The following is a 21,759-nucleotide window of genomic DNA, read 5'->3' on the forward strand; positions in this document are numbered from 1 at the left end:
ATGATCATATTAGAATATATTACATATTATGTATCACAAGACACAGTAGCAGCACATTTTGTGTGTCAGAAGCTTCAGAATATGTCAAATCATGTGCTACCAAGCATAACTCCACAGTGACTGACATGTCTGAGCATTTTTGGCATGTTGGCAACATGTGATATCGTACTAGATTTTAACTTCATCCTTTGCACAGATGATTCAGATAAGTCTATCTATCCAGAATATGAAATATTGAGAACTGAATGTACTCAGCAATGTGAAGAGATATTTCTAGTGAATTGAGCTGTATTAACCATTCATTAGTAGAAAAAAAATCCCTAAAACATTTACAGACAGGTTTATGTTTATGAAAACATTCAGAAATGTTTCATAATCAAATGAGACACTCAGAGTGCCAGATTTCGAGATCAAATTATTTTATTGTAATGATACTAGAGAGACAACCATCTTGGCTTTTAACTTGTGCTATAACCTACAGCAGTAGTTCCCAAACATTTCCAGTTGAAAGTCACTTTCAGAGAAATAATGTTTGGCAAGTGCAGAACAAATCCACTTGAACAGCTGCAGTTTCATTAGGCTCAACACTCCTCTCGAAATACTATAGCCTCAGCCAGAAATTAATGCTCCAGAAGAATCAGAAGTATTATTGTTATTACTGGAAGGTATGATTTCAGCGAGGCATTAATTAAAATGCTCAATTCAAAGACTCGTAAGTTCCTACGTTATTTCATTATGAATGTGTGTATTGTTAGCAATTATTTACATTTAGTAATCTAAACTATTTCTAGGTTTGCACAGTTACCTTCTCTGTTTTTGGGATGTAGTAACAGAGTCTCCTAACTTTTTCTATTCAGATGGTTTATAGGAGATTGGTCAGAATGCAGTAAAACTTGTGATGGAGGAATGCGTTCACGAACAGTTCTTTGCATCAGAAAGATTGGACCTTCTGAGGAGGAGACACTGGACAATACCAACTGTTTAACACACCGGCCTATTGAAAAAGAGTCCTGTAATAACCAGTCCTGTCCTCCACAGTGGGTTGCTTTGGATTGGTCAGAAGTAAGGAAATTTTGCTGCGTTAGTTCATGGTAATAGTGGAGGCCAGGGTTTGATCACTGAATATTAGTACATCGTCTGTTGCTGTTTGCTAGGTAAAGGATTAGTAACAAATCCAAAACCTTATAGATTATTATACATGTTACGTATTTTGTAATAAAATTTTTCATGCTTTGCAACAGTGGAGCTTTAATTGAATTATTCTACCCACTGAAAATTAACTTCTTTTATATTTTTCCAGATAATGAAATATACTGCCAAAAAGTAATCTAAACATTTCTTGAGAAGAGCCTTATCAGACAATCACATTTAATTTGCATTCATATTACTGTTAGTCATGACTTCTACTGAGTGAGTTGAAATTTCTAGAAGAATTTACTAGTGGAAGACCCTTATTCCTGGTTTTGTTTGGGGATTTTCTCTGGCATTTGCTCCCAAGATGTAGATGTTCTGTTAAATTCTAATTGATGCTTTTAATTTTTTTATGGTTAAGTATTGTTATAGGCAATCTATTTTCCAACTTCACTTTAATTTTGGGGGACCAAGTGTAGGCCATCTTATTAGTGGAATTTTGACTATGGCTCCAAAAAAAGTGGGGTTTTAAGGGACATTATTGTCTTCTGGTACACACAGCTGATAGAAGATTTTCCCCAATAGCAACTTAGACACAGATAAAAGAATGTGTATTCAAGCAGTAGTACATAGTCGATCCACCTAAACTCTAATTTTCATCTTCAAACTCTTGCTTATTTGCTAACAAATTCTAGAGATTGTGAAACAACATAGTAGCAATGGGTTTGACATTTTTGAAGAGTCTTTCAGCCTTTTCACTTTTCTGTTTGATTTTGACAGACTTCTCAGTCACTGAGAAGAGATTGAGCACAAGTGATTTTTAAGCACTCATCTGGGAAGGTGTACTTACTTCTAGTTCTTTCTTAAAAGTAATATATTTTACATGAATTATTCGCAGGAGAAAATACATGCAACATTCCATAGAATTCAGACCAAAACACTGAGGATTTGTGATCATTTAACTGAAGAACCTCACACATTCTTTTTTTTTTCCCTTTTTCCTTTTTTTTGTCTCTATTTAGGCAGAGGCAGAGAGATCTTCTCGTACTTCCTCCTTCTCCTAGCTTTCTACTCTATTTAGGTTACAGAAAATTTGGGATTAAAGCCTTTTTGATAACAGGACAGTTGAATCTGGCTACCCTCTTGTCAGAATTCTGAACACTGAACTACTGTAGATAAGGAGAAAATATCGTGATAGGATAGGTTAAATTTTATGGAATATTTTATTATATACTCATTATGCAGTTCTGGATTTTAAACTCATCTCTGTGCAGTCCAGTATAGATCCTAAACAGAGATATTATTTACGATAAGCCTGCCCATTCTATATTGACTGGTTTAGGTGAGTCCCACAGAAGACATTTTACTAAAGATCCTTTTCTGAAGTAAATGTATGTATACATCTTTTTATGTATGTGTGCCAATACCTTACATTGTACTGTGGAAGAGTTTTAAAAGTTCTTTTAAACTAGGCACAGATGTGTCAGGATTAGCTGTTGTGGTGGTGAGAGAAAAATTCAGTTCTCCCTCCCCCACAAAGAAAGAAACCATGGCTGACTCAGTCAGAGAAGCAAGATGAATTAAAGCTGTATTTACAAGCAGGATGAAATGCAGTGAATATGTACACAATATACAATATTTACAATATATACAGAAATTCACATCAAAGAAATTACTACAGAACAAAACTCCCTCCTTCAGGAGAGGAGGTTTCCCCCCCTTGTGCCCCCCCTCTCCCCCTACCTCCCTTTTTTCCCAAAAGGGTTAGAGAGAGAGAGAAAAAGGTAATTATTAAGGAGGAAAATATTGTTAGGCTCAAAGCATATGCAAGGATTATTTTTGGTTATCTGTTATTCAAGGTCAGCTCCAGCTAGTTGATCAGAAGCAGACAGGCTGGAAAGACAGAACAGACTCGAACTGAGACAGAGAAATTCATTTAGACCTATCTTTGTTTTCAAAACATTCAGCCAGAGTGTTCCAGCACCTGTCCCTTCCTTAAAGGCATAGCCTAAAACGGTCACAATCCACCCCTTCTAGACAATTTCATTGGCTGTTCGTACTGTCCATCCAATCTAAAGCAATATCTACAGTTTGTAAGTAAAGTTCATAGTCCATTCTGGCTATCCTCAGATGTTGATGATTCAGAAGTCCAAGAAAATCAGGAAACAAGAAAATGGAAAACAGTTTGTCTCCTCACAGACGAAGCGAAGAAAAGGGAAACAGGGGTACAGGGACTGTCAGTTGACTCAGGGCTCTCAGGGTTCTCAGGGTTTGTGCACCATAGATTCCTCATGGATTCTTCCTTTGGACGTGATGTAGCTGTACAACAGTCTGAAATTAAACTCTCTCAGCTAAAGTTAAATTTCTTTGTGGAATACACTGAATTTCACCATTCTTTCATGCACCATTGTCTTGCATTACCCAATGAGTGTGACCAGGACCTTCAGCTGAAACCACCCCTCAGACCTAAACCACCCTCCAGGTTTAGCCTCTCCTGAGGGAGAAAATACCCAAACAGTTTTACCTAACAGATTATTTTCTCTAACAACAGGAACTTTATCACCTTCTACTTTCTGTAGCATATCTGAGTATGCAGGTCCAGCTCAATTCACTGAACCTCTACTGTTTACCAGCCAGGTTGCTTGTGCTAAATGTTTTCCCCAGTTTTTCAAAGATCCACATCCCATGGCTTTAAGAGTGGTCTTCAACAAACCATTGTAGCATTCAATCTTCCCTGCAACTGGTGCATAGTAAGGAATGTGGAATATCCACTCAATGCCGTGCTCTTTGGCCCAGTTCTTTACAAGGTTGTTTTTGAAATGAGCTCTGTTGTCTGACTCAATCCTCTCTGGAGTTCCGTGTCTCCACAGGATCTGTCTCTCCAGACCAAGAATGGTGTTGTGTGCAGTTGCATGTGGAACTGGATAAGTTTCCAGCCATCCAGTGTTTGCCTCTGCCATAGTAAGCACGTATTGCTTACCAGAACGAGAATGTGGTATAGTGATATAGTCAGTCTGCCAAGTTTCACCATACCTGTACTTGGACCATTTGTCATGATACCACAAGGGCTTAATTCGCTTTGCCTGCTTAATAGCAGCACAAATGTCACAGTCATGGATGACTTGCGTGATAGCATCCATGGAAATGTCTATGGATCTGTCACGAGCCCATTGGTAGGTTGCATCTCTGCCTTGATGTCCTGACGAATCGTGAGCCCACTGAACTAAGAACATCTCACCTCGGTGTTTCCAGTCGAGATCAAGATCAGAGTCCATGTCTACTTGAGAAACTCTTGCAGCTAGATCTGCCTGATGGTTGTGTTGCTGTTCCTCAGTAGCTTTGCTCTTAGGAATGTGAGCATCAGTGTGTCTCACCTTCACTGGAATTCTCTCAATTCGATCAGCAATGTCCTGCCACAGGTCAGCTGCCCAAATAGGCTTTCCTTTTCTTTGCCAACCATTCTTTTTCCAGTCCTTTAGCCAACTCCACAGAGCACTGGCTACCATCCATGAGTTGGTGTAGAGATAAAGCTTTGGCTATCTCTCACGTTCAGCTACGTCGAGAGCTAGCTGGACAGCTTTTACCTCTGCAAACTGACTGGATTCTCCTTCTCCATCCTTTGCTTCTGCAACTTGGCGTGTTGGACTCCATACTGCAGACTTCCACCTTCGCTTGTTCCCGACAAGACGACAGGAACTGTCTGTGAACAAAGCATATTTCTTTTCATCATCAGAAAGTTCATTGTAAGGAGGAGCTTCCTCAGCACGAGTTACTCTCTCCTCTGGAGGTTTAGTACAGTTGGTGCCTTCAGACCAACTTGAGATCACCTTCACTAGACCAGGTCTTTCAAGATTTCCCATTCAAGCTCTCTGTGTTATCAGAGCCATCCACTTAGACCAGGTGGAATCTGTGGCACGATGTAGTGTGGAACCTTTGCCTTTGAACATCCAATTCAAAACTGGTAGTCTGGGAGCTAAGAGAAGTTGTGATTCAGTTCCAGTTACTTCAGAAGCTGCTTTCACTCCTTCATAGGCAGCTAGAATCTCTTTCTCTGTTGGAGTATAGTTAGCCTCTGAACCTCTGTAACCTTGACTCCAGAAACCAAGAGGTTGTCCACATGTCTCACCTGGAGCTCTTTGCCACAAGCACCAGGTTGGACCATTGTGACTTGCAGCCGTGTGCAAAATGTTTTTAATGTCTGGACCGTCTCGGACAGGTCCCAGACCCATTGCTTGAACTACCTCTTGTTTTATCAGGTCAAAGGCTGCTTGTTGTTCAGGTCCCCAGTGGAAACTGTTTCTCTTTTGAGTCACATCATACAGAGGTTTCACAATCTGACTGTATCCAGGAATGTGCAGTCTCCAAAATCCCACTGTCTCCAGGAAACATAGAGTTTCTTGCTTGTTCGTGGGATTTGCCATGGTAGAGACTCTATTTACCACATCCACTGGAATGTGTCGGTGTCCATCCTGCCACTGCACTCCCAGAAACGATCTCTTTGGTAGGTCCTTTCACCTTGTCTCGCTTAATGGTGAAACCTGCATTCAGAAGAATGTCCATGATTTTGTTACCTTTCTCGAAGACTTCCTCAGCAGTTTTACCCCAGACGATGATATCATCGATGAACTGGATGTGTTCTGGAGCACCACCTTCCTCCAGAGCATCATGGATTACTGCATGACAGATGCTGGAGCTGTGGATCCAGCCCATTGGCAATCTGTAAAGTTTGGAGCACTCAAGTAATTTTTTGGGGAGATGAGTCCTAGGGGTTTTTCTTTTTTCCCCCTAGTTGCATAATGTACTATTTTGGGTGTGCAAATGGCCTTTGGTGTGCAACCTTAAATATAATTTCTGGTCCACATAGTATTATTTCCCAGATAATGCTTTCTTTCTACAGCTACTTCCATATGAAAGGCAGTTCCACTTTTGACAGATTTAGCATAATTTATATGTAAGCTTTATACTTGCAGAAACTGATTCCAGTCCAAGTACTTCAGTTATGCTTATGATGGAAAGGTCAACATGTCAACAGGGAATTCCAAAACTTTGCTTGTAAAATCTCCTGGTCAGATGTTAAAGAGGGACTGACTTAGGGAAGGTCTTGAATTTGGTAGCTCTTGACTCTTCCCCATTCTCCAGTTATGCTAGTGTAAATGACAGTTAATAATAGCAAAAAGGAAGGAGAAGAGGAGGTCATCAGACCTGCTTCTTTTCAAATTAGTTTATTATCAGTTTACTGTTAGAATGAGTAGAAGTGATAAAATGGAAAATAAGAATGGTGTGAAACAGAAATAAATTAAATAAAAGAAGGGGAGAAAAGCATGCATTGTATAAGAAGGTTCAATATTTCCAGCTTAATGTCCTGGTTTCTATGGAGTCCAGTAAACCATTTATCTTCCCATTGTAGCTCAAGTAGTCTATTAAGTGAGGTGGAGAAAGACTGTACTAAGGTCCTATTAAGAACAGAGAGTTTGGCTTCTAATTTTTGAACACTCAAGTTTGTTTCATAGTAGTGCTACATCTGGCAGACATTCTACTATGCAGCAAAGTGTTGTATTGTTTTTTTTAATCTCAAGGCTCTTTTATATATAAGTAAATAGTAAAACCATAGACTAAATATAAGTAGCAAAGGAAATGTAATTCTGTCAAATTAAAATTACAAAAACATGAACTTAGTAAAGCAATGACCTCTTAGGTTGTTTGTGTTTCTAAATATTTTTAAAATATCATCTTGGGAAATCTTGATTGCAGTTTAATTATAAGACCATAAATATATGCTTGCATTTTCCGTAATAACATTTGTGATACTGTTATTGACTTTTTTTGAGGTTGAGATTTTCATTATTTATTTGTATCAATATTTTTTCAGTGCACACCAAAATGTGGCCCAGGATTCAAACACCGAATTGTTCTGTGCAAAAGCAGTGATCTTTTAAAAACCTTCCCAGCTGCACAATGCCAAGATGAAAACAAGCCACCAGTCCGCATCCGTTGCAGTTTAGGCCGATGTCCTCCTCCTCGCTGGGTTACCGGAGACTGGGGACAGGTATGACAGTTCATGTAAATATATTTTGCTGTTAGCTTCCTGCACTTTTGCACATTCTAAGGATAAGACATTGCTGGAAGTGGATAAAGTGTATTTCCCGTGACTGAAGCAAGATGAGCTGCTGGGGCAGACAGCTAACCTGGATGGGCAATGAACTTCTAAAAGAACTGAGAGAAAAAAAGAGGGCATACCATCTTTGGAAGAAAGTTGAGGCAACCCATAGAATATTTAAGGATGTTGCTAGGTCATGTAGGAAGAAAATTAGGGAGGCAAAAGTTCATTTAGAGCTTAGACTGGCCTCTGCTGTAAAGGACAACAAAAAATCCTTCTATAAATATAATAATAGCAAGAGGAGGGGCACCACTCCTTGGTGGACACGGACGGAAACGTAGTAACAAAAGATGAGGAGAAGGCAGAGGTACTTAAGACCTTCTTTGCCTCAATTTTTAATAGCAGGACAGAATAACTTCCAGACAGCTGGCCTGCAGAGCTGGAAGATGGAGCCAGGGAGCAGTATAGTTCCCCTGTGTTCCAGGAGGAAGTAGTTAGAGACCTCCTCAGCCATTTGGATCTCCACAAGTCCATGGGACCAGACTGGATCCATCCTAGGGTGCTGAGAGAGCTGGCAGATGAGCTGGCCAGGCTGCTCTCCATCATTTTTCAGCAGTCCTGGCTCCCTGGAAAGGTCCCAGAAGACTGGAAGCTGGCCAATGTGGTGCCCATCCACAAGAAGGGCTGGTTGGAAGAGCCAGGGAATTCCAGGCCTGTCAGCCTGACCTCAGTGCCAGGCAAGATTATGGAAGAGGTCATCCTGAGTGCAATCACACAGCACCTAGAGGATGGCCAAGGGATCAGGCCCAGCCAGCATGGATTTAGGAAGGGCAGGTCCTGCCTGACCAACCTGATCTCCTTTTATGATCAGGTGACCTGCCTGGTAGATGTGGGGAGGCCTGTGGATGTAGTCTACCTGGACTTCAGCAAGGCCTTTGACACTGTCCCCCACAGCAAACTCCTGGCCAAGCTGTCAGCCCATGGCTTGGACAGGAGCACACTGTGTTGGGTTAGGAACTGGGTGGAGGGCTGAGCCCAGAGAGTGGTGGTGAATGGTGCCCTATCCAGCTGGCGGCCAGTCACTAGTGGTGTGCCCCAAGGATCAGTGCTGGGCCCCATGATCTTTAACATCTTTATTGACAATCTGGATGAGGGCATTGAGTCCATCATCAGTAAATTTGCAGACAACACCAAGCTGGGGGCAGGTGTTGATCTGCTGGAGAGCAGAGAAGCTTTGCAGAGGCACCTTGACAGGCTGGACAGAATCCAACGGTATGAGATTTAACACATCCAGTTGAGGGTTCTGCACATTGGCCTCAACAACCCCATGCAGTGCTACAGGCTGGGGTCAGAATGGCTGGAGAGCAGCCAAGCAGAGAGGGACCTGGAGGTACTGGTCGATGGTAGGCTGAACATGAGCCTGCAGTGTGCCCAGGAAGCCAAGAAGGCCAATGGCATCCTGGCCTGCATTAGGAACAGTGTGGCCATCAGGAGCAAGGAGGTCATTCTGCCCCTGTACACTGCACTGGTTAGGCCCCACCTTGAGTCCTGTTTCCAGTTCTGGGCCCCTCAGTTTAGGAAGGATGTTGACTTGCTGGAACGTGTCCAGAGAAGGGCAACAAAGTTGGTGAGGAGTTTGGAGCACAAGCCCTGTGAGGAGCGACTGAGGGAGCTGGGGTTGCTTAGCCTGGATGAGGCTCAGGGGTGACCTTATTGCTCTCTACAACTGCCTTAAGGGAGGTTGTAGACAGGCAGGGGCTGGTCTCTTCTCCCAGACAACCAGCACCAGAACAAGAGGACACAGTCTCAGGCTGTGCCAGGGGAGGTTTAGGCTGGAGGTTAGGAAGAAATTCTACACAGAGAGAGTGATTGCCCATTGAAATGGGCTGCCTGGGGAGGTGGTGGAGTCACCATCATTGGAAGTGTTCAGGTGGAGACTTGATAGGGTGCTTGGTTGCATGGTTTAGTTGATACGGTGGTGTTGGATGATAGGTTGAACATGATGATCTTGAAGGTCTCTTCCAACCCGGTCTATTCTATTCTGTTCTATTCTATTCTGTTCTATTCTATTCTATTCTATAAGCTTCTCCCCTGCTTGTCTCAGACTGAAGTATGATTCTGACTGGTAATTGTCTGCTGACAGCAATCTGGTTTATGCTGAATGAATTTCTGTTAGCATTAAATAAAGAAATATTTATTTTAGTTAGTAATTTGAGCAATGTTGCAAGGTTTAGTATTTTAAAAACACAAATTCTTTGATGAACATGGTAGAAATACAAAGCCAACTCCTATTTAAGTAAGATAAATAGCTGCCAAAACTTTGAAATATATAATTTAACATAAAATACACTGAATTACCAAACAGATGCTGCCATTATGCAATGTTTCTAAATAAGATCTATCAAGTTTCCTTATTTTTTATATTTTTGCATCTCAGTTAAAACCTATAGCTTGTATTTAAAATAATAAGTGAATGTTTCAATTTTTAAGTTTGCAACTTAGGAGTAAAATGCCACTAAGAAAATAAAACACTCAAATGAACCAGGGGACAATCATGTGTTGTACTACAGTCTTACAAGCTTTTCTTTGAGGCTAGCTGTTCAGAAGTGCATTTATCTTAAACTGATACACTAAAACCACTATTGAATTATACAAACTCAAAAGCTATTTGAAACAGTGTGGTGGGTTGAAGGTTCCCCTCCCAACATTAAATTTGCCAGACCAGCTCAGTTGGAAGCAAATGAAAGCTGTATTTACAAGCAAAACTACTATCTAAAATGAAATGCAATGAATATTGACAAAATAGACAGTATTTACAATATTTACAGATATTTACAATTAATAAACAGCACAAGGATCCAGGAAGTTAATAGGTTCTCCCTCCCTGCCTCTCCCCTGCGCCCTTGTACACAAAAGGGACAGGAGAAAGAACAGAGAGACATTACAACAATGCAGCCATGGTCAAGCAGAAGCCATCAGAAGCACAAAGTTAGTATTTCCCCTAGTGAAGAAGTGAAAAAACAAAGATTATTTGCATTACTAGCTTAAGTCCATTATCTTTTCAATGGAATTGTTTAGAATGATCATTATTTTCCTTTTTTACACCCAATAGTGATGTATTTACATTCTACTACTTTCTGTTCAAGATCTGTGAAAAATTTTAAAGGCATAGCCTAAACTACCATAAACAGCAAAGTGATTTTAAAAAAAACCATAATTTCCTTTTACATTACAATCCTCTAGCAGATTTGAATTTTTATTCTCCTTGGGTTTTTTTCTTTCTTTATTCTACAGTGATTATTTCTCTCTTGAAAACATGCATCAAACTCAGATAAGACATACAAAATAGTGTAAATTATATTCTATACCTCAAATACAAACTGTTTAGGGAGCCAACATAGCAATGTATTCTATTTAGTTTGAAAGATAAGGGCTCTCACATACTGTTAAAACTGAAAAATTCTGAACTGTTTTATGAAAATTATTTTCTATATTAACTAGATCTCTTCAGATGCCTTTATTTAAAATTTATGTATGTCCAACCCAAAACTTTCTATGATTCTACGAATATTTGTTCTGGGCTCAGCTAGATAGGGTTGCTTTTCTTCACAAGAAGCTGGAAGAGGTCACACCTAGGATAGCCAACTGAACCAGCCAATGGGATATTCCATACTATAAATGCCATGCCCACTACATAAATTGGAAAGGGGCTGGCAGAGGGTTTTGGTGGGCTTTGGTGTGGGCAGCAAGCAAAGGCTATGTTGGGTGAGCATGTTGCATTTTATATTACTCAGTTTATATATTAGTTTTTCTACTATTGTTGTTGTTCCAGTTATTCCTTCATTCTTTCTGTTGCTCTGTTAAATTCTCCTTCTCTCAGCCCATGAGATTTTCCATCTTGCTTCCAATTTCCCTTCCCATCCTACCAGGGTGGAGGGTGTGGTGTGAGTAGCCACATGGCACTCAAGTGCACCTGGGCCTGAAACCACCATCATACTGTTTCTGATGGCTTTCCTGGTATTTTGTTTTATATTTAAAAATGGGATCCAAGTTGTTTTTTACTTTTTTATCTTTCTCAATTTTAGTGTTCTGCACAGTGCGGTCTTGGGCAACAGATGAGAACAGTACAGTGCCTCTCATACACCGGACAAGCATCCAGTGAATGTCCGGAAACACTTAGGCCTCCATCCATGCAGCAATGTGAAAGTAAATGTGACAGTACTCCAATTTCCAACACAGAAGGTAAGTTTGCTACCTTAATGTTATTTATTTTGGAAACAGTCAAGTGGCATGGTCAGTATTACTGCCCTGATCTGTCAGTAAAAGACTACATGACATCCTCTCTCAGAATGGGAATGAAGATTTTACGGTTACTTTCTGAATTCAAATTTAAACATGAAGTCACTTAAAACCTAACTACAGACTCTTTGTTTAAAACAATACCCTTAAAATACATAGCCTAAGTCATGGACAAAATTTCCCATTTTTTTTTAATTCGGTGGAAATGTCCATAACAGGTGAGGAAGCATGTTACACTTCTTGTCCGCTGACCTACCTGTTCCATCAATGGTTAACCTAAAAATGTAATGGCAAAAATAGTTAATTACATGTTCATTCAAAGACAAGGACTAGCACTGGTTAGACCACACCTTGAGTACTGTGTCCAGTTCTGGGCTCCTCAATTTAAGAAGGACATTGAGATACCTGAACATGTCCAGAAAAAGGCAGTGAGGCTTGTGAGAGGTCTTGAACACAAGCCTATGAGGAGCGGCTGAGGGACCTGGAGTTGTTTAGCCTGGAGAAGATGAGGCTCAGGAGAGACCTTATTGCTCTCTACAACTACCTGAAAGGAGGTTGGAGCCAGGTGGGGGTTGGTCTCTGCTCCCAGGCAACCGGTGACAGAACAAGAAGACAGTCTTTTAGCTGCACCAGGAGAAGGTTAGGCTTGAGGTGAGGAGAAAGTTCTTCACAGAAAGAATAATTGGCTATTGGAATGTGCCTCCCAGGGAGGTGGTGGAGTCCCTGTCCCTGGAGGTGTTAAAAAAAAAGACTGGATATGGCACCTGGAGCCATGGTTTAATTGTCAGGTGGTGTTAGGTGATAGGTTGGACTTGATGATCTCTGAGGTCCTTTCCATTGTGGTTGATTCTGTGATCCTGTGATTCTGTGACTACAAACTTAATGCTACACAATGCTAAAAGTCTGCTCTTAAACTTCAAATTACTTGTTAGCTTCCTCTGATTAACTTTTAATTTCTTAAATTAATAATGCCTACCTGAAATAATTACAGTATTTTTTACCAGACTCTGAAGTTGCTTCAACATAACATTTTTATGAGATAATATGTTAGATAATCATGTCCAAATATGCTTATTTAATGTTTATGGAACACTCCAGTTCTGAACTCATAAATTGTCCAAGGAATCCCATTAGGAAATGCTATCTTCAAAGTAGTGCTAAACAGTAAAATAAGTTTCCTCATTCATCATAAAGATTTATAATAGTTCTTTACTAGTTGAGGGCATTTGCTTTTGAGTTAAAAAGGAAAATAAATAAATTACTGAATCAGACATACCCCAAAATCAAGAAAGGCTGCACATCAATAATAGCTCTTTCAAAACAGCTATTCCCTAAATTTTGGTGTTTCCTAGATTTTTCAGTACTGGACTGCAATGTCACTAACACTGCTTCTTTTATAATCTCTGTGCAGTATGTAATGGAGTATCTTTTGCACAGGTTCTCCAACTACTAGGAGTTTGTTCTATTTATTTGTAATAAATACTGTGATTTTTTTTGTTTTAATAAAATGCAAAATTATGGTACAGTCTATGTGATTTGATGTTCATTCAATACCTAGTATTCAGGGTCATTCCATAGATTAAAAGTTGTCCTAAAAGTTTGTCAAATACAGTTGTTTGTGATGAAATGAGAACCTACTAAAATTGTCTTAGTTGTTTCAGTATGAGAGCACTCTAAATTGCTGCTTGGAAGTTTAAGTTTTAGACAGAGGCTTATTGTCCCGTGTTGTCATTTGCAAAGAATCTTGGTTATTTTAGTTCCCTCTCAGGCAATAGTTACATGATGATTATCAATTTAGGAAACTGTCTGCTCTTTAAAGCTCAACAACTAAATTATATTTTATTTCCAAACATAAATGTTGACTTTTTTCCAAAGGTAATAAAGTTCTTATAATTGGGCATGGTCTAATCACAGTCTCTTCTTAATTTCTAGATGACAAGGTCATGTTATATTTATAATCATTATGTTAGTAATTTTTCAGGAAAATACAATCTCCTATAGAGGAATATAATGAGGGGTTTTCTCTGTGTGATCTGTGTACACTGAGTGGCTGAAGACTTTATGGTGCAGCTGTGCAGGGTAATAATCAAAAAGAAGTCTCTTGACAATAGTGTTTTTTGAAGACCTACACCTTCACTATTTGGGATCCATGAATAGAAAATATTGAAAATCACTTTAATAGTATTTTGTACGATAGGTCTTTGCAGTCAGCTCTTTAGCTGAAGGCACAGTGACATTACTGTGCTTTTATTACTGTAATATGATACTTAATACTGTGTGATCTAGCCACAAAGTTCAGTAAGAGGGAGTTTAATACATGTAGCTTACTGAAACTTATTAACAGTTGTTACTGGGAACAAAAAAGGCTCTGCTAAACTTCTTGCATTCAACCACAGTCCTATGAAGAGTAGTCTACTTCATCAGCCACCATATCTATTTCAAAACTGATTTTTAAAACAGAAGTTGTGGACAATTTCCAGAATATTGTCTCATTGCTGTCCAAATGACATTGGCTGAGCAGGGTCTAGTTTTAGTCAAGAGGAAGAATATGTTAAAAAAAAACCAACATGAAATAGGGTAATTTAAAATCCTACATTTAGCAAAAATGAAGTTAGTGGCTTTACCTGTATTTAACTACATACAATGTGTATGGGAATTATTTCTGGAATTGAGTGAACTTTTTACATCTCATCAAGATCAAGTGAACCCTTTTATTCCTCACTTCATTTATAACTCACAGTCTGTCTTTCCTGTATTCCAAGTCTTCACAAACACAAGGACCTAAAATATTTTGGGAAGATATTTGACCTCTTTTGAGAAAAGCTTTTGAAATTCAGGGATATGCAGTGGCCATGTATAGCTGCTGACAGAGAAATATGTCTGTTTCAGCCAGCTACTTTCTGCCGGCATCCAATTCTGTTTCCAAAGTAAGAATTGAAAGATTGAAAAGGTAGTACATAGAACATTGGGTAGGTAAATGAAAAAGTTACGACAGAAGAACTACATCTGTGTTACTGAAGTAAAAGTTTAAATCCTTTTGTGACCATTACTTGTCTAGCTAAAAGCATGCATATTGCCATTATCAGAATTATCATTCAGTACAGACCCCATATATAAGCCTTATTAATGCTTTCCTAGGGTCAGATATGAAAAATTCTCACTTGTACTTGAGTTCATACTGCAGTATGTTTGCAGCATGAACACACTGTTGAAGACCGCTCCAGAGCAAAAATAATGTACTAGGAGAATGTATAAGGAAGGCAAATAGGAGTGGCTGAATGATAGTTCATGCTATGTTTGCTTCACTATATTATGTTTTCTTCTCTTGCCTGTTTCATGTGTCTGTTTTCTCTTTCATACACCTCAGTATCTAGAATTGCTGTTCTGTCAGGTCTTGGAGCAACAGCATGCTGGCTTCTGGTCTTCACTCCTAGATAGAAAATCAGTCTAAATATGATAAGAATCAAAGTAGTGCTAGTTCATCTACTTTTTTATTGACATTTTCTTTATAGCTGTTATAATTTGAGAAAGATTGTAGGAGGAAGACAAGTATCAAATGCAACGTTAACTGAGTAAAAAAATTACACTATTCTTTTGGGATAAATAATTAGATGAGAAATTAATTTAGTTTCATTTTTTCCATCACTTGAATTTGTAATTTAAACTTGTGGCCTTTGCTTTTTCTCCATATGCATCTCTTCATCTTCCTACATGTAAGGCAAAGCTTCTTGACAAAGTCTATCTTAATTTCCATCTGGAAGAAGCTGTGCAAATGCTCTTAGCTAAAAGTGCCCTATTAGGCATTTCTCACATGTTGACTGCAGTGCAAAGGAAATCTGCAGCACCAACATTTGAGCTATAGAACCTGTGTACTTCTGAACTCTCAGATACAGCTGTATTTTCACCTACGTAAGAATAAGAGCTAGGCACAGACCAAAATATTCTATTCCATATTTCTACCTTCTTTCTACAGAGAGGAAACTGAGCCAGCATATTCCTCCAGTAGTGCTCCTGCAATGTACCCACACATGTCACCTTAGATTTATCCCATGTGAGGAACTCCTTCCTTTGTGTAGTTGAGCTCTCTTTCTCCATTCCTGGGAGAGTTACCTCCAGTAAGACAGTGAGGCAGTAAGCCCAGTATATAAGGAAAACACAACTACAAAAATGTGTATTACAGGCCTAAAAATTCCTTTTTCTCCTGCACAGAAGAAATTACAAACATGTGGAAAAACCAAGCCTAAAGTGTAATCCACCATATGGTTCAATCTCTGAACTCACACTTTTGTCTAATCACAACACTCATCGTTTTCTCCATCCCTGTTAGCTGCAATGCAGTCTATTAGAAGGATTCTTACAAATACAGAGGCATGGCATGAAACAGTGTGGATCATTTTTGGATAATTTCTCATGGATGGATAAAAAAACTCCTGAGAAAGAAGCTATAAATGTATTGTAAGAAAAATCACTCACATTTCTTAGATGTTTAAAGTTATTGTTTATCCCAATAAGTTATAATTCTTCCAAGACAATGTAGACACACTTCTAAATGTCTGGGATGGAAGCCCTACAATAATTTTTATGACTTTCTAAAATATATTGTGTTCACCAGGCTGGGTTAGACAAGAGTGAGATGGATGGGTAGACAAGCAGCAAACTAAGTGTCACATTTTCTTTCAACTTTAATTTGTATTTCTGATCTTTTTTCTCTTCTATACTCTTCATTATTAGAGTGCAAAGATGTGAACAAAGTGGCATATTGCCCCCTGGTCTTGAAGTTCAAGTTCTGCAGTCGAGCATACTTCAGACAGATGTGCTGCAAGACCTGCCAAGGACACTGACCCACAGAAAGTGCAAGAATGTGCCTTGTTATTATCATTGTGGAAGAGTGTCCATCAAAGAGAGCCACACAGAGGAATGAGATTGATGTCCTTGCAAATGCATTACCCTGTGGAAAACATAACCACTGGTCAGCCCCAGCTGACAGGATTTCTATATTATTTTAACTTCTGTGAAGTGGGATTTATTAATCCAAAGTGCTGGACACACTATAAGGAGGGCATGCCAAATTGGAGAGATCCACACAATACATATAGAATAGCTTACTGTGGAAGGTTTGTGGTTTTGTTTTGTTTTGTTTTGTTTTGTTTTGTTTGTTTTTGTTTTTGTTTTTTACTAAATCCAATAGTCTGTTTACCTCCTTGGACCATTAAAATGATTTTTATTATGGACTTAGCAATGACACTGAATCCATTTGTATTTAAAACTGTTTAAAATGTAGCTATTATGACTTGGTCTACTATGGAAATAAAGGAGAATCAAAAAGATGTTAAGTCATAGCTTTAAAATGTTAACTATTTTATGACATGACACAGCACCACAATTTAAATTATAAAATGAGCTTGGAAATGTTATTTAAGGAGCAGATTTTTTGTTTTGTTTTGTTTTTAAATATGTATTTTTCCTTCATTCCACCTAATTTCTTTTGGAGTAATCCATATTTTCCGAACACTGCTGTGAGCCATATATAAAGCTATACAAAATACAACCACCATGAGGGACTTAGTTTTAAGAGGTGCAACAGTTATTGCAGTGGTGCATGAAATACAAGTGTGCTATGTAACAAAATTGAATCTGTGTTGCAGGCTTATAGCCATTTTACTATTGCACAAGAGAAGCTGAGATTTCCACTGAAAGGGAACGTACTTCATTATCTTGGAGGTGTCAGACTCCAACTGTGGTGAAGACTATGTTGCCATCTCCTTCACTGCTACCATACTGGTTGCTTAAAACTTATACTTTGGCTCCAGCTTACTTTTGTTTACAGCAACAGTCACAAAGAAGAACAGCTTTATGGGGATAGATAAAGTTTACATGTTACTTTTGATTTTCAAAAATGAAGGAATTCCAGTGCATAAAATAAGCCTACTGTGTCATAGCAACAATCATTTGCAAAGCTGAAGTTTAAAATGGATTCTGGATATTCCCTTCTTTGCAACTGTAGTGGAAGGACATTTATGAGAAAGAATATGTGAATGTGCCATTCAGGAGACCACATCCAAATGGGCAAAGATTCAACCAAAGAATAAAGAACTCATAGATTTAGTTCACATGAGAAGTCAAAAGTGTGCCTGAGCCAAGAGGCCTGTTGGACTATCAAGAGTAAGGCACACTGGAAAGAGGGTGGCTAGAATGAAGTCTGGCCACCTTCACTTAAATGACCAGGTACATACTTAAGCTGGACCATATTTAAAGCTAGGGGCAGCTTTCAGCATGATACTGGAACAAACTCTTGCCTCTGGATTAGTATCTAGATGCCTTAACTATTCTGCTGCTGTACTCCACTTGTTTAATATTACCATTTTTTATTATTCACCAAATGCTTTGCATTTTTAAATGTGAAACCAAACTACTTCGGCAAGTCATATTCAAAAGTCTACCATTAAAAAGTTAATTCTCATTCTCCTCCTTCAGTTTTCAGTAACAGACTCAATAAGGAAAGTAGGTACTTGTTTATATAGATATTATTTTACTTGAACACTTGCATTTTGCAGCAGGTACTTGTTGAATGTGCTTCTGTGTCCAACTATGCCTCTTTTGTTGTAGTGCAATTAAAATTATGTGAACAATAATGTGTTACAAATTCCAACTCAAATGGCACTTTTTAAAAAAAAGTACTTTTCAGTGAATTTATTATTTTGAAAATAATTTGAAAATATTGTGAGATTGATGTGTACCAGTGTATTTTACCAGTAACAAGCCAAATGTGTTGCACACTATTTACAAAATGTGAATTAACATGGAACAACGGATACTGTTAACAGGACTCATACTACAAAATCCCGTCAACATATTGACAATCTGTCTGTGGGGTTTTGTGTAGCCCACGTATTCATGACCATCAAATCCTTGTCATCTGCTACCTCTTGCCAGTATTTCCACTTCCTATGCCTGTGACCAGTGGAATTTTGTTTCAGTTGGCTTTCGTGTATTCACATATACTTATCTACTGCTCTCATCACCGTGTAACCAACTCCTGTTCAAATTGTCATCAGTAGATAAAAGGAACCACCTTTGGGAGTGGCGCATTGGGGATTAAGGGCAGTATGTTGTCCTTCTCTGTTAAGTGAATTGACTTTTCTATGTTCTTTGTCAAAACACCTTGGTGCTAGCATGCCCTGGCTAAGTCAAAAGTACAATGAAAGAGAAGGGGGTTGCTATGACATTCCTTAAGCAAAAAACCTCTTTGTATCAGGGTCCAGTTTTCTCCAGGGTATATTTTGTTTATCAGCTAACAAGAGAAGGATTTTCTATGTATTCAAAAGAAACTTTTTTTTTTAATTTTCCTTTACCTCATTTAGGACATTAAAATTGTCAGGAGTGTTTGCAAAGACACATTTTGCTCTATTACTGGTGCTAGAACACTAGGGAGTCTGACGTTTACTCAGCAATGTAACGTCACTGAGGCTGGAATTTAAAGAACTCTCCAGAGCCACATTCAATTGTATTGTTAAAGGGAAAAAAACACAGAATGTATTTCAATTTATAAACCAAGTAATGCTTCAGACCGCGGCCTAATTCAAAGAAAAATAATTGGTTTCCACAGCATAATTCATTGCTGCTGCTACACTGTAGCCATCTATATAATCTAAGCTAAATAGTGTTATATTCCTAAATAGTGACAAGAGGAGGATTTGTATAGGCTATACGTATGACAGGCCTAGAATCAAGTAGTATAATGCAAACTGCAGAAATCAATCTGGTGCCAGTATTTACACTGAGCAATACTATCATCTGAAAAAGATCAAAATGGAAAGAAAAATCTATAGATTAACCCCTGAAGGTATATACACCCCAAAATTAGTCCATTTTCATTAGGAAGTTTGTAATGGAGTGAATGTCACATAGAATTCCTTAATAATACAGACTGAAATTACCTTTGTATTGTTGTGATTAGTTGCTTATTATTTTATACTCAGTATTAATGTGGTACACTGTTACTTTATTATTATTATTATTATTATTTTTGCTTTTGTAAATTATATTCTAATTTATTGTCATGTTTCTTAACACTTGTTCTACGTGCATTCTCCTGCTTGTAATGAAAACAAAAATATTGTAACATGATGCAGTGAAATTCCACACCAGGCACAGATTTGTTTTTAACATAGATAATTTAGTAAAATAAAACTGCAGCTTTTAAGAATGATACCAATGGTACAGTTGTCTGTTCCCTGACATACACATACTGGAATTCTGTGTGCTTAACATTTACTTAGGCAGGTGCATCAAAAAATACATATGTATAAGATTATTTTACAAGTAATATCTATATGTTGTGCTAGAATTCTTGGCAAGAAAAATGTTTGTAATATATAAGCAAAAAATAAGGAAGGAGAAGTCTGGAACATCGGCACGTACATTGTAAGACACTATTTTAGCCTAAGCTATAATATAGGCAGCAAAATGGCAGCAAAAATATCCTGCACTTCTTGGTATGATTTAATTAACAGCCAGTCAATAATAACAATAAAATGTCCTTCCTGCATTGAGCTTTTAAAGAAAGAAGAAAGTAATTTCAGAAGACTTGGTGCTTAGGAAACTGTTGCTGAGAGATGCTTCTTTCCTTACTTGGTACAGTAAAAATGTCTTGTGTGGAAATATCTGATCAAGTGCTATGAAGTATTTGTGGTTTCTCAGTTAAAAGCTAACTTCTGGTTTAATAAAAATAATTACTCTTATGAGTAGGATGCTAAAGAAAGTACAGAGAACCTTAGATATTCTAATAAGGTGTTTACTTTTTTAATTTTTTAAAAATTTGGTTTACAAATGAAGATTCCAGAAAGCAATTACCTGTTTCAGAGTTACAGATATTTCTACATATGATCTATCACATTTTATTGTCTTACACATCAGAAGCTATAGATGATCACAGCCTAATAACAATTTTCTCTGCTATTCCAAAATTCTGCTGGCTTTCCTCCCATGTATCCATACTACAAGCTATTACCTGATGGGTTGCCCACTATTGTTCAGTTTTGAGTATTACTCTTCATTCTGAGTGGCCCCACCAATCTTTGTCCTAGACAGAATGGTGTAAGAACATTTACATGCAGTAATCAGTATGGAATCCCAAACAGAGTTAGAAAGACTCAGACAGCCACAGAAGAAGGTTTGCTACAGCACTAGCAACTTGGTAGTTTCCCAAGTATATCTGGCACAACTAAATGATAAATTCATGACCAGTTTAGGGAACCAAGCCACTCAGAATGCAGTATGATGTGCATTTAAGGATACTGCATCTCTTAAACTGGCATATCATGTATACACCTCCCATAATGTGAATTTGTTTCTGCATAGGACTGACATTTTCATTGAGCTGGACAGGCAGCAGGACACATGTTTTTTGATCAGAGGTCCTAGAACTTCCATTTCAGAAAATTACTGACATTGATGTGGAAAGGGTTATAAATATGTAATTCTGCACTAAGAGTGGGAAGATGTCGTTTTTGTAAACAGGAGTGCCATTTCAGAGAAGATGTAGCAAGATAATTCAATAGAATAGAATGGGTTAGTTGTTTAGGTGGTGTTGGATTGGTTGATGGGTTGGACACAATGATCTTGAAGGTCTCATCCAACCTGGTTTATTCTATGTATTCTATGTATTCTAGAATAGAATAGAATAGAATAGAATAGAATAGAATAGAATAGAAGTAGAATAGAACAGACCAGGTTGGAAGAGACCTTCAAGATAATTGCATCCAACCCATCATCCAACAGTACAACAAGAGGACACAGTCTCAAGCTGCACCAGGGGAGGTTTAGGCTGGAGGTGAGGAAAAAGTTCTTCACTGAGCGAGTCATTCGTCATTGGAATGGGCTGCCCAGGGAGGTGGTGGAGTCGACGTCCCTGGAGGTGTTCAAGGGGAGATTGGACGTGGCACTTGGTGCCATGGTCTAGTCGTGAGGTCTGTTGGGACAGGTTGGACTTGATGATCCTTGGGGTCTCTTCCAACCTTAGTGATACTATCTAATCAACTAAACCATGGCACCAAGCACCCCATCAAGTCTCCTCCTAAACACCCACAATGATGACGACTCCACCACCTCCCCGGGCAGCCCATTCCAATAGGCAATCACCCTCTCTGTGTAGAACTTCTTCCTAACCTCCAGCCTAAACCTCCCGTGGTGCAGCTTGAGACTGTGTCCTCTTGTTCTGGTGCTGGTTGTCT

At 38.6% G+C, this 21,759-nt stretch overlaps 1 protein-coding gene across 1 annotated transcript in view; it reads left to right on the top strand.

Annotated features, from left to right (window-relative positions):
• Positions 1-16,656, top strand: part of ADAMTS6 (ADAM metallopeptidase with thrombospondin type 1 motif 6) — a 182,615-nt gene extending 165,959 nt beyond the window's left edge. Inside the window, exons 21-24 of the mRNA XM_054178600.1 lie at positions 858-1,062; positions 7,001-7,177; positions 11,314-11,470; positions 16,259-16,656. Of these exons, the coding sequence (XP_054034575.1) occupies positions 858-1,062; positions 7,001-7,177; positions 11,314-11,470; positions 16,259-16,368 (649 nt within the window). The 3' untranslated portion in view covers positions 16,369-16,656. The remainder of the gene's footprint in view (positions 1-857; positions 1,063-7,000; positions 7,178-11,313; positions 11,471-16,258) is intronic.
• The last annotated feature ends 5,103 nt before the right edge of the window (positions 16,657-21,759 follow it).

Source organism: Dryobates pubescens, chromosome Z (assembly GCF_014839835.1).
Source record: "Dryobates pubescens isolate bDryPub1 chromosome Z, bDryPub1.pri, whole genome shotgun sequence".
NCBI classification, from domain to species: domain Eukaryota; kingdom Metazoa; phylum Chordata; class Aves; order Piciformes; family Picidae; genus Dryobates; species Dryobates pubescens.